This window comes from Pleurodeles waltl, chromosome 10 (genome assembly GCF_031143425.1).
Source record: "Pleurodeles waltl isolate 20211129_DDA chromosome 10, aPleWal1.hap1.20221129, whole genome shotgun sequence".
Lineage (NCBI taxonomy): Eukaryota > Metazoa > Chordata > Amphibia > Caudata > Salamandridae > Pleurodeles > Pleurodeles waltl.
In genome coordinates, this window is record NC_090449.1 from 932634616 (window position 1) to 932648541 (window position 13926).

Sequence of the window (13926 nt, forward strand, 5' to 3'; positions counted from 1 at the left end):
CAGGTGGTTGGCATTTTTATTATGCTTGGTTTTCACAGCAAGTCCCATCTTTCTCATTCCCACCTAGTGCATCATGTTAAACATCTACTAGTACTAATCAGCATAACACGACCACTTTCTGCTATGTCCTGTTGCCATATTATCACCGGATACCACAATGCTAATTTTGCACAACACTGATACTTTTATTAACACTAGTTTAAACAGCACTGCTACTATGTTCACTTATCACATCATGGCCTGGTTTCCCCATACCCAGACAGCACATGACCACATTCCTTCATGCCTAGTTATCACATCATGACCAGTTTTCATTAAGACATTATCATATCTTGAGCGGTTTGTATTAACCCCCAATTTAAAAAATATATATATGATCATTTACCATTACATCAAGTCACCTGCAAATAGACACTTATCATTGTGCCAGCTGAATGTGGAAATGTAATTTGCCACTGTACACAGTAACCACGCAATTGACCGTTTCCGTCAACTCAGCATGTCATGGTGTGTTAGCACAAGATGACCAGCCTCCATTGGGGAAGTTAGTAAAACCACCCCATCATGTCTAGTTTTCATAATGGCCATAAAACACATCATGGCAATTATCATTATGCCCAATTACACCAAGACTTGTTCTTACTGTATCAAGCTACCATACTGCAGCCACTTTCTATCATGCATATTTAAAACACCCCGACCAATAACCATCATATCCACGTAGCATGCAATAACAAATTGCTGTTATATCAAGTAACCACAGAGATCTAATACTATATCACGGTCAAGTCATTAATCCCAGTTAGAACATGAAACATAACGACCTTCACACAAGGACTAGTTAGCATATTATAAATCAACACATAATATACTGCATTATTACAACATGACCATTTTCCATTATGCCCCGCTATTACAGCTTCCCAGTGTACATCTTGCCTGGTCCACAAATTGCTGCCACTACACATGCTACTCAAATAACCTGAAAAGTTCTAATTATGTCTAAGTAGCACATTCGATCACAATAAGGGGCAAGTGTGCTACCCAGAGTTTGTATGGGTGCAGGCCCAAACTGACCATCTGTGAAAACAGCCCAGAGGCAAAAACTACTTTGTTTTTAGGGTCGAGCCTGCGTTGAATGCGCTCGCGCATGCGTATCGCAGCGAGACGCTTTAGTATTTAGAAAAGGGCTCGGAGCCCTGTCAACTTCACGTCAGTGTTTTTTATTGGTTCGTGGGCTTGCCTAATAAAATCTGCTTGCTTTCATTAGTCGAAGGCACGCATACGTCATGCCTTTTCTGATGGCTAGCCCTCCTCAAGCGCAGCGACCAAGTACAGAAAACATGCGAGGCTCGCTGGTTTCGATCGGGCTCGTGGACTTCTTTTTCTCTAACTTACGAGCGCGATCTCGCTTGGCAGAAGTCGAGCGCTTTACATAGTTAATTTCACTTTTTCGGGTTACGTACATAAATGCACTTTTGCCCGATAGGTAAAAAGTCGGGTTAGGAGTTTACAACGCGATCAGCTCTAACATGAGCAAACGCGAGACCCGTTGCATTGTAAATGCTTTTTTAACTTGTATTTATTATTTTCACACAACAAATAAAGAATGCAGTACAGTTCAGTTTTTACTGTTTTGGGATGGAAAAGTCCCTTGCATGGTGACCGACGTGCACCCCTGCCCTCAGTGCCTCAACTGTAATGATTTCCGGATCCTTGATGCTGATTTTTGTTATCACAGGCGAACACGGACCATGCATGTGCGCCATGATGTAGGGCTCTCATGGATTGCTATCTTTTTTAGACTGGGAGGGGCACCCAAAGCACTACCATCATAGTGGTGGAAAGGCTACTGTCTTTAGCAGGAGTTAAGCAGCACGACCCAAGTTGTAGCATTATACCATGTAGCGATCAGCACAAGCCAACATGCTTTATTCACCTTTCTCACTGGATTGAAGACTACACTCACTCATTTTAAGTTTTGCAGCTGTGTGCTTAACTCACCCTTTGCCTACATCATTTGGTGTGGAGTGCTGTGCAGTGCATGTATGGTACACGAGTTGGGTGTATGTCTGTGAATGGTACAGTACAGGGATGGTGCTGTACTGGGCAGTCTGTATGTGTTATATGAACATGCTTAGTGTGTGTGTGCCTATAAATGGTACAATATATAAAGGATGTAGTCCTGTGCAATGAGTGTATATTAAATGCATATTCAGGGTTTATATGAGCCTGTGAACGGTAATACATGGAAGATTCTGGGTTCCATTTAGGAAGTCCCAGGGTTAACTGGAGAAACAGGAGGAGGTAGAGGAATACCCTTATATAGATTTGTAGAATTTTGCATTCCTATGAGCTAGGTGGGACACAATGGGAGGAAGGGAGAGCTAGGCTCTTCAGTACACTTCAAAGGACGCCCTTTAATTCAGAAAGAGGTCACAAATAAGGTGCCTGTGTACATCTCAGGAAGGAGATGGGACTGATAAAAGAATCATAAAGAGCAGGACTGAGGCCTTGGGTAACTTTTTAATACACTATCACTGTGGCTGACATCCGGGTGTGAACCCCTAGTCACTTCTATTGGCTGTGTTGACGGGCTATCAGATTTAGAGTCACTCCTGCTGTGACAAACTACTTTCTGGAGGAAGAGCAGGGCAAAGGAGATGGCACTTCAAAAGAAAGCAGACGCCCAACATAAACTTGAAAGACTCAGACTCTAAATCACATTTTGTGTCTGGATTTGAACAAGAAGGGGACCTTGAGGCCCTCAAAACTGTCAACTGTCAAGATGTGAGTCGGGCTGTGTGCAAGGAGGTGAAGCTCTGCATGACTTATGCCTGTGACCAGGACTGGCGGCCAAGGTCTGTCAGCCTCCCAGCTGGGTGAGAATACATTATCTAGGGACTTCAAGACCACCTGCTTCTGAAGTCTGAAGCACCAGAGCCTGTCTGATTGCCAAGACCAGTGTGCCCTGTAAGAAAGAGAAGAGTGCTGGAGGGAGCAAGGTCCACTGGGGGATTCTGTTGATCGGATCACAATAGTAAGGTGTGAGGAAGCAGCTGCTGCTGCTGCTGCACTGATCAGGACATTGCCTTTGTGCAGGGAAACGTAAGCGACCCCCGTATACCAGAGGAGGGCAGCTGTGAAGTGAACTGTGACCGTTACTGCACCAATTGAGACATCTCATGTGTGCAGGTTGTACATCTGCAACCCCATATGCCAGGTGGGGCCACTGGGAAGAGTGCTGCTGTGCAGATTGGAACATAGCCCGAGCACAAATCAGGGACAGTGACCCCATATGCAAGAGGGAGTCACAAAGACCAGGCAAGGAACATGGTCTGGTAGGGACCATCATCAAGAAGAGGAGGATGCTGTAGTAACACAAGCAGGGCCAAGTACCAACTGTGGACCAGAAGCGGCACAACCCAACCTGTGGAGAGGATCACAAGGAACTTACAAGCATTGGAGGAACATCGAGGACCCCCTTGGCCGCTGACTTTGCAGGACAACATGTGAGGAACTCGAGGACACCCGACCACTGCTCTTCCCAGGCCGCATGTGAGGAACTTACCAGAGACTGCTGTTGCAGCTTCAATGCCAGCAAAGGGGTGCACTCAAAGATTCCAGTTGCTCCGATCCTGCCAGTGGGGGTAAGCCTGAATTACAGGACAGGCGGCCCCATGGGAACTTGACTGCAATATAGCACTTCAGCACTTGAACACTTTTGAATTTCATAAAGAGTCATAGTGGGACTCATGAGAATTGCACTACTAATGGAGCTTTACCTGAATGTTGCCTACAGTGAATGGGGAATAACCCACTACTGCTGGAGAGAGGGGGAGTGGGACTCGGGGACCCACTCATAAGACAGTAGAGTCCACACCGTAAGGGACTGTGTGTACTGTTTGTGAACATCATATTTTACTTTGTGTTTGTATATAAATACTTCTTTTTCATAAAAACAAGTATTTGACTGGCCAGTCATTTATTGCTGCTGATGACCGTATTTTGAGTTGTTAGCCTGTGCTCACCTCCCTGTATCTACCTCCCACAAGAAGCCTTGGACTTCTCGTCTCGTGCTACGACTGAGAGTCAAGTGCTAAAGGGGTACTTGGCCCAGTTCTCAGGATCTGTAGTAGGTCTGGTCTCGAGTAACAGGCCTCAACCCCTATAGTTGGGCTCTCTCTGGTACATTTTTACCAGTTTCAGTGGGGTGCCATATGTCCATGTAAATGGATACATGTAAGGGGCTCTGTCGTTCATGGGGTCTATATTTACCTGTGGTCTGCAAAGAGTGCATATGGGAGGAACTGACAAGGTCACACTCTGAAGTTCCCCTGTGCCTCTTCATATAGAGCTTATGTCTTGTATCTGCTGTGACTCCATCACACCACTGACATATATTGGCTCATTTGTACTAACTGTAGCAAACCCCTTAAATCCATCTCCTCTGCAAACAGGGGCCTTTTCATGATGTTTCTCAACATTCTCTCCTATAAATGCCCTGCATTCCTGATGACATAAGGATATTTATGTGGCATGCTTTCTCCCATTATTAGTGCCTCTTTCCAAATGGTCTGCCCAGATGGCCCATGCAGTAATTTTGTCTCCCAATTTCCTTCAGTATCAAGCCATCCAAAGGCATGCTGGAGCTGAGACACAATATAATATATTTCCAGGTCAGGAAAGACCAGATCTCAACTTTCCCAGCTTCTGTTTCAACATTTCAAGTTTAACTCTGATGCACTCTCAAGGTCACACAAGCTAAGTGGGGGGCTTATAACACCCCCCGTTGACACCACTTTTACAAGTGATGCTTTTTCCCCAAAACCGAGAGCATTAGCATATTCCAGAATTACACTAAGCCCTGAAGTTCACTCAGTGCTCAGTCCATACTGATGTCCATTTGAATGGAAATGCATATTAAGTTTTCCATTTCCCATCGTATTCTAACCTCTGGGTACAACTTACATGGCGGTTTAGTTAGTTCATCCAGTGGGAACAGAGTGAATTTTTTCACCGCTAATATGGAGTCCATAGACTGCACCAAGGTGCTGCAACTCTTATAGCAACAGTGCATCAAATCATCAGGCTGCTGTATATAAATTAGCAAATCATTATCATACATGAATGCTACATGCACAGTGAAGCCAATCACTATACTGCTCTTCCTCAATGCTAATCTCACTCAGCAGCACTGCGGTTCCACTGACAAGACAAAGAGCAGAGGCATCATAGGGCCGCCTTGTCTTCCTCCCAAACATCACACGTCCTGACTTAAACCTTGCCATCGACTATATAGTGGCTGTATATAGTCACGAAAATTCGACCTAAATCCCATGTTTTTCCAGTACATGCACCATGTATTACCATCCTTACGCTTCAATGACTTTTCTATATCTAGAACAGCCAAAATATACTATTCCTCTGCCCTATCACATCTGAAAGTATTCTTAAATTATGGGCAGTGCTTCTATGTGGTATAACGCCACACAGATCAGGAAGTATTAGGGACTACTCATTTTCTGCAGCCTCAGGAACCTCCTCTAGGAGCATCAGTTCAAGACAGGCATGCAACTGCAATGGCAAACTGCAAGTAAAGTCAGAGCTATCACTATCGTCCACAGAACATGGAGAATGTGCTTTGGCACTAGCAGAATTATAATTATTTATGAAATACAACCTACTCATACTGAGAGATGGCACATCTTGAAACCTATAAAGCAATATATCATGTATACTAGTAAGAGGCCCACATACAGTCCTTGTCCAACAACACTAAACAGCCTGCTTCAATATTTTCCTTCAACTACTACCTTCAGTTTGAGGGTGGAAGCTTCATTGTAGAGACATAAGAATTATTTAGACTCTGGCAGAAGAGGAGTAGATTGGTTTACCAAGAGTACATTTGTTAAGAAACATATGATAATAACAAAATGTTGGCAAACATTGATGGCTACACACCTCATTATGTTTCCTGTATACAGAAAGAAAATAGGTACGTAAAGTGCTGATCAAATAATTGGCAGCATGTTATGTTTCTTTTAGGACTGCACCACTCTTACGCATAATTAAGCATGAGAAAATGCACAGACTGAATCAATATGCATGCGACTGTTAATGCTTATGGAAGGAACCACAAATTCTTGTTGTAAATAGAATGACAAAATATTATTTTTAAATAAATAAATAAAAAAGCACTAACCATCTGTAGTACAAACACCATCTGTCACCTTTTCGAGAACTATCTTATTAAATCCTAAACTGTACTCAACAGGAAAAGCCAGACCAACATCGCCCTTTCCTTGCCAGCTTAACGTGAAATCCATACACCTAAACAATCCATACTAAAATCAGCCACTTATCTACCACCTCAATTCGGCTTAAAAAGGCCAGTGGTAACACCTTCCTCTATCATAAAAAGAAAGCAGTAATATGCATTAGTTAATATTCTCCAGTAACAGGACACTGGGACCAAGTTGGACATTAGATTCAGTCTGTTTGATCAGAGACAGCAAGCTGAGGTCACTGCAGTCAGATTCACCACGTAGAGTAAGACAAGCAGCTCTTGAATCAATGCTGTGTACTTGGTTTCGTTAGATTTAATATGAGGAATAATTATTTTTGAGAACTAGGTCAACTTTTATCTTCCCATTCATTCTAGGTCATTTTTAAATGACCCGCCAATGCAGCAACATGGTGATCTACTCAATTACATACGTTTATGTTTTGAAATACTTTCTAATTTACTTAGTTTTGAATGTAGTCAACTAAAATGCTTATTTGTGGTTTTATTTTTGATACAGCAAAGCTGTAGGGTCAATATGTATATTTTCTCAGTTACCTGTAGCTGCGCATTGACCACACAGACCACATTCCATTCCCAGCCTGGCCACTTGCATGCGTGGCAATTGCTGAAGCAGTGTTCATGGGCCTTGACTTACATGGCGATTTCTAAATTATTCCTTTGGTGCACTGGTCGTAACTATCGAGAAGCCCCAGATCTGTCAAGATAGCATCTAGTAACATTAAATGCGCCAGTATCAATACTTTTACTTCAATTATTGAAGCTCTTTATAAACGTAGGTTCAAAATACTACTGCAAAGGATATAGTGAAGAGTATACCAAAGTGACTTCAGCTGAAGATCTTCATTGCCAGCAAGTAGGTGATTTCTCCAGACTTGTTCCGTGTCAAGGCCATACCTGGAAAGCGCACGCAGGCGCATTTTGGTAGCAATATCCTTTTCTAAAGAGCTAGTTTTCACTTCTTCCGTGCACTCATACAAGTGCCTCCCACATGCCCACATCAAAGAGGTAGTGGGACTCCAGGCAAGAGAAATCCTTTCGAAGACAGTGAAGTCTGACATGGACCTTGTAGGAGTCACAACTACCATTCTGTTCTGGCTTGTTGGATGCCATGCAAATGAAGCAATATAGTTCTCACAAGGCTGAACACTTCTTTCAATTATAGTAGGCTCTGTTTCATCTCCAATGGGAGTTGGTGTGTGCTGCATGTCATACAGTCGAATAATGTTACTATCCCTGGTTAAAGTAGCTAGCAGACCAGTTCTGGTTGGACACCATGCCACCTTGGTTAAGGGTTTAGGTTGCTCGGTTAGAGTTAAAACAGGTTTTTCAAACTTTCGAAGATCCCATATTGCAACCTGCCCTTCAAAGAAAGATGCAACGCGATCATGGAAGTAGGGGTCCACAGTCACTCCTTGAACAGCTTTCGTATTAACAAACATCTTTTGGCTTGTATTTCTCAAGTCAAATATTGCCAGATTCCGATGCATACCAGCTAAAAGTAACTTTTGGTCCCGTGGAAGCCAGCAAAGAGAGAGACAGGCATCATTCTGACCTAATTCATAGAGGGGTTTGGTTACAACCAGCCCAGCTTCAGCCTCACCAGCTGCAAGCCTCACTTTTTCCAAAGGAACAGCGACATCGGGCACATATTTGCTGCTGATGTCCCAGATCAATACTGAAAAATCTGCACGATGCTTGTCAAGGCCTGCGGCAAGCCAATTACTGTCCAGTGGATTCCATGCTAAGGTATTACATTGTCGAGCATGCTTTGGAACAAATTCTTTCCCAATCAAGTCTTTGCATTTAGAGTTGTGATCTTGGCCAAGGCTGGTCAGAACAACTCGGCCATTTGCTTGTCCAACTGCCAAGAGGCACTCTGGATCATACTTTGGGTACCATGCCACACATTTCATGTAAGGAGTGTCTGAATTTATTGCCAGCAGTGTAGCTGTTGTTTCTTCAGAAAGTCTAAGGGATCCCGCTTTTAGTTCTGAACTGGAATTTGCAGCTGCCTCAATGTGATAAAGGCTCAGCTCAGAATCACAAACAACAAATCTGTCCACATGATGCGGTGCCCAGAGTATATCAGGTTTGGAGCCACTCATTTCGGCAGCTGAAGAATAAAGGAAGAGTGTAATCCACAGGATTCAGAGAAATATTCTGTAAAGAAATCAAACAGAAACTAAGTATCTAAAAAAACCTGAAAGACTTTATATCCTCAAGTCATTCTTCATGATATGGAACAGACAACTGCAAATTAAATCATGTCAAGCAGCTCTATAAATAGGCTTTAAAATATTTTTATTAACTTTTAGAGTAAACAGCATTGATAATACCACAACGATATGGAGGGTTCAAGCATATTACAGATTACACAGGACAATTTCCATCCAGGTGACATTTGCATTCTAGTCATATTTGCCAAGACCCTCCCTAAATTTGAAAATCCAGTTCATTTTCAGGGATTAAAATATCAATCATTTTCAGTTTATTTGGAGCCAATTTTCCTAATCACAGACTGCAAAACCAGCATTACATGGTTTTCATACCAAAGAGTAAACGGAGACATCTAGCATCTGGTTCACAGAAAAGTAAAATTATAAATAAGACTGAATATTTAAGTATCCTCCTGAACAGAAATGTGTTTTTTTCAGTTCATTAACATTTCCAGTAGAATGGCTGGGAAGATCAGGCACCGTTTTTCAGGCATACTCTTGTGAATATTTTGTGACATATGCCACGGGCTCCTATTTCCCTAGTGCATACATTTACATAGAAAAGGAGGAATGGAGCCAGTTGTGCAAATTAACATTTACTATTTTCTGCATGAGAAAATATGTTTCCATGTGGAGGAAGCCTTTCCCCTGGAACTTTAACACGTCTGAGGTGATCTGGAAGTTATTCCAGACTGTCTAGGGTAAATTCCATACTATTTTCAGAGTGGAAGGGGTCATGTCGGAGTTTGTTAATGTTCACAAATATCACTGCTAAATGACGTTAACAGAATTACAAGGCAAAGCACGCCTTATAATGCCCACTTCCCACTCTTTGTGTGAGACACACTGCTGCAGATTTCTTCGTATTCATGCCAGAGAAATCCACAGTAGTAAATCAATTAAGTCTGTTAAGAATCGGTTTGTGAATTGGCGTAGATGGAGGTATTTTAGCTATGAAAACATACTTACGGCTGAAAACATCTTTGTGGATTGGGCACCTAGTTTCCAAACAAAATATTAAAAAATAATGCTCAATAATCAACTAAAAAAAACGCAATATGCATTTTCAGTCTTTAATATGCACACACCAGGCAAAGAAATAAACACTCCACGAGTGATTAGTTTCCTAACAAAGTTTTTACCAAGTTAAAGATCATTTATTTATATTTAATGATATAGCAATAAGCACTATGGGTCATACACCAAGAGTTATAGACACACTCTACCAATGACTCGGTTTCCAACAACGTTTTTTACCAAGTTAACATTCATTTATGTTTAATGATATTGCAATAAGTACCAAGGTTCCTACACCAAGCGTTATTAGGTTGAATTGAGGGTGGGCATAAAAAAACACGTTGCAAGATATATAGAGCAGTCGTTATTCCTTTTTCGCAACAAAAACAGGTGTGTGTTGCCCTCCGTTAGTTTGTTTAATGTGAAATACAAAGGGTACTATGAAACTCGAAATACATAAATGCATTTTCACCTCTTCTGTGCCGTTTTTTTAAATCAGGCACTGTTTTCAAACACGAATGTTTTGAAGGGCAGAATGAAAAGGAAAGAAAACAAGAGAATGAAGGTAAATTCAAAAAAGGTTAAGGAAATAATATAAGAAAGATGACGAATAGGAGCACACCAATAAATAACATTGAAAATAAACTTGGGAAAGTGAAGGAAAAGCAATGAAAAACAGAAGATAAATAACATTATTTTGGGTAGAAAGAGGGGACTGTATACGACAAATATAAGGAAATGAGTTGGAGATAGAAATGACCAGGATAAAAAAAAAAGATAGGCAATAACAAATTAAATGGAAAGGTATGACATGTAAATGGAAATAGACTGGGAATCCAGTACAAGATGAAAGAGAAGGAGTGGAAAAGAAACAAAACATATATGAAGGAAGAGAATGGTGAACAAAAAGTGATAGGACGGCGAGAAAAAGGTTACATGCTGGCAGAATTTAAGATAAAATATGAAAGAAAAAAGAGAACATATAAGTATGAGAGGCATCGCTCTCAAGTTGTGCAGGCCCATGCATGCATAGCTAACCTAGCACAAGTCATTTCTTTGAATTTTGGGACTTGTCATTCTGACATTATAATGGAATCAAAAATATATAATAATCCTAGGATGCAAAGAAAAAAGTGGACTGGATAAGCTACTCATGCATGGAGAGTTATAGAAAAAAGAACACTAGATGAAAGGGAATCAAATGAAATAAATCATGACAAGAATACAATGAAACAATGTACTGCAATTTTATCTGTATAACCCTGAGGAGGCGTTGAAGCACATTTTGGCGAGTAGCACGCTACTCCGGAACCCAAAGTGTATTGGTGGTGGATTAGTATAGGGACATATAAACTGTTATTTTGAGCCATGGACATGTGAGTTTGTTAGTTGGACTCAATAGGATGGAGGAGGGAAGAGTCTAGAAATTGTTATTTGTATGATCATAGTAGTAAAATGTGGTTTAGGATGGGACAGATGAGGGATGGTTATAGAAAGTATTATTAGGGAGCTCCTAGCAGTAAAATTAGGTCTGGAATGTGTCAAAGGAAGGAGTCTATAAAGGTTTCTTAGGGATCTCATACTAGTACAATGAGGTTTGGAATAAGTCAGAAAGTGGAGGCAGAGGATATTTTGAAAGAGGTTAAGGATAATACAGTAGTGAATTGGAGAAAGTTTATGGATTTTTTCTACAGTGGGAGTAAAGTAATAAACATATAGATACATTACTATGCTTTAAGGATAAAATCTTGTGGGTAAGTATTTTAGTCAAGAAATGCAGGAGGTGCTCGAGTACACAACCCAATAAAAAGTGTCAGAAGAGAGGCCAAGAGAACAGTAGAGCAACATCAAAAAAATAGGTCCAAACTGACATATATTTAGACAATGGTAATTTAAGATGCATGAGCAACGAACAGTTTGTAATTTAAGAAGTTGGCTAAGCCATATATCAAACCAGACTCAAACTAAGTTACAGTAAAAAAAAGAGTTCAGTTTAAAAGTTAAGAATCGGCAAAACCAATAGTTCTGGTGTAGGCTGTCAACCTTTTGGTATTGTCATGGTTCTTGCATTGTCTAACATGTTTTTGTTCTCAATAAGCAGAGTAGTCCCTAGCACTTAAGAGAACTACTTTGTGTGTGGTTGCACTCCTTGCGAATGTATGAGACAGCGGAATGGGAGAAAGACATCTCACAAGACAGGAAGTAAATACAATGTTAAACAGCAAAGAGAAGAGAATGTGATTCAAACAAACAGGCAGCAAAAGGAGGGCACTTAAAGGGTATATACTTGTAGATAAAAAGGAGAGAAAAGATAACGAAATTGTAACAGCTGAAATAATGAAATGGAAAGACAAAATGGGTAGGTCCCTACATCCAGTCATGAATCCCCAATACTATTTTTGTTAGGCAGAGTGGCAACATCAGAACTAACATTAATCAATGCACGAGGCTCCCACCGGTACTGCGCAAAAAATAGCAAAACAACCCCAACACCTTAATGAGAAAGGTAACAAATCCCTCTAGAACAACACTACACTAAGGGCCAGATGTATCAAACGGTTTCACATATTTTGTGTCTATGGGAAAATGTGTTCATATACATGGCCCTAACTCACAAGTCTGCAGTCTGGCCTGCCTGACATACTCTAAGACTTGGCTGTCGTGGTCCTTTCTCTATGTCTATTAATTGCTACAATGTAGTTATTACCACGCTCTGTAACGGTGTTCACCTTTAAAGTAACTGTTGTCAGACCACTAGTTTTCTTCTCTTTGGTTACCCCCCACTTTGTTCAATCAGCCACTATTTGTCTAAGCTACAATCACTCTTGGTAACCACCTCTCCACTACTTACATGGGACGAACGTGATTTCAGCCAACGTTGCTGGCCGCTGTCGCTCTTTTAACGGATGTAATTTGCCACCGTGCTCAACACTTCCGGGTCGATTAACCACCGGTCTCACGGCTGAACGTAGTCTGTGTGTTGGTTTGGTAGTAGGAGGGACTAGTAATGTGTAGCGTGACCTAGGATTGGTGTTACCTCAGCCAGTCTTAGGCGCAGCACATAATTCCGAAGTGTTCATTGGCTGTAGACTTCCCACTTGTACCTTGAACGAGCTGTTCTTCGATGGTCGGTTGACACTGTCAGTTTTCGGCTTGATTATAGAAGTGCCTGGAGTGTACGAGTTACGGACCTGGTGGTGACGGGCTATCCTGTCCCGGACAGACGAGTTTGCGGTCGTCCATTGTTCTGGATGGGAGGAGGAGGAAAGGCGGATAGTTTATTAACGCCAACAAGGGCTGACCCCCAGATGGTCAGAGTGAGGACTGGTCCTTCCGCAGCGTTCTGAAAGATAACGGAATGACCCGTTGCAGCTGATTGCGGCCACGACGTTGCACGGCCAGGACCCGATGACGTTCCAGGGGCTTATTATAGCGAAGCTGCAGCCTGTGTGGAATTTAAAGAACAAAAATACAATAATGCAAAGAGAATTGTCAGGGTGGACAGTAAACAATCACTCAATCAAATGATCATTCATTAAACTCTTTCTCAGGAAGGGATAATCCTCCCCTCCGAGTCATTCATAGAAGTGGAAATTCTAAACTTATTAGCTCGAAATTGTTTTATTCTATGTCGGACCGGAGGTTTCTGGTTATGGTGTTTTATAGCTTCACCACCAATGAGGCAATAGCTAGTTGGTTTGTAATATGAACACTTTTAAAAGTGTGCAGTCTGCAGCTATAATAATACTTTATTTAGGCTTATAAAATCATAAAAGTAGTGCATACATACATTTAAACATGTTATTACATTAAAGAATGCAGTACACAGTTCTTGAGGACCTTAAAAGCCAACATGAATATAGATATTTTAAAATAACAGGCCAGCAGTAGGCGTAATTAAAGTGCAGGTTCAGCTTGTAAATGAGAGCACACGTTAAACCCAAAAGCCTTCAGGCTGTACTATTAGGTCTCACTAATCTAGTTCTCCAAGCCCATGATAGAAACCTGGAGACAGCATACACAATATGCTCCTTCGTGTCACTTCAAAGGATCCTGAGAGCTTCCCAATTATGTGCTGTGCCCATGAGCTTGCACACTGCAATGATCCACTTCCTTCAGGGCAGAGCATAGCTTGAAGAGGAAATGTTCCTTTGCATAATGCAAAAAAGGCAGTGGGAAGGTAAGAATCTACTTTTGTCCCATTTGCATGTGACGGATATTAATGGCAAAATGCCAGTTCTAAACTTTATGTACAAGCTTTAGCTTGAGAGCTCTGACTCTTGTCCAAATCTGGCTCAAAACTGAAAAAAACATTTGAGAATGAGGAATTCTTCGGTAATGCTCCCCTCTTTTTGGTGGTTCCAAATTTTCACCAATATAAAT

The 13926-nt window shown here is 41.4% G+C and overlaps 1 protein-coding gene across 2 annotated transcripts in view; it reads right to left on the reverse strand.

Moving 5' to 3' along the window:
• Positions 1 to 12531, reverse strand: part of MIOS (meiosis regulator for oocyte development) — a 148802-nt gene extending 136271 nt beyond the window's left edge. Inside the window, exons 1-3 of one of the 2 annotated variants that reach the window (XM_069211727.1) lie at positions 12395 to 12447; positions 9496 to 9524; positions 7113 to 8470 (exon numbers count right to left, since the gene is read on the reverse strand). In XM_069211727.1, coding sequence (XP_069067828.1) covers positions 7113 to 8415 — 1303 coding nt within the window. In that variant the 5' untranslated portion in view covers positions 8416 to 8470; positions 9496 to 9524; positions 12395 to 12447. Of the gene's footprint in view, positions 1 to 7112; positions 8471 to 9495; positions 9525 to 12394 lie in introns of both variants that reach the window. The other variant, XM_069211726.1, reaches the window with a different exon arrangement.
• Positions 12532 to 13926: the final 1395 nt, after the last annotated feature.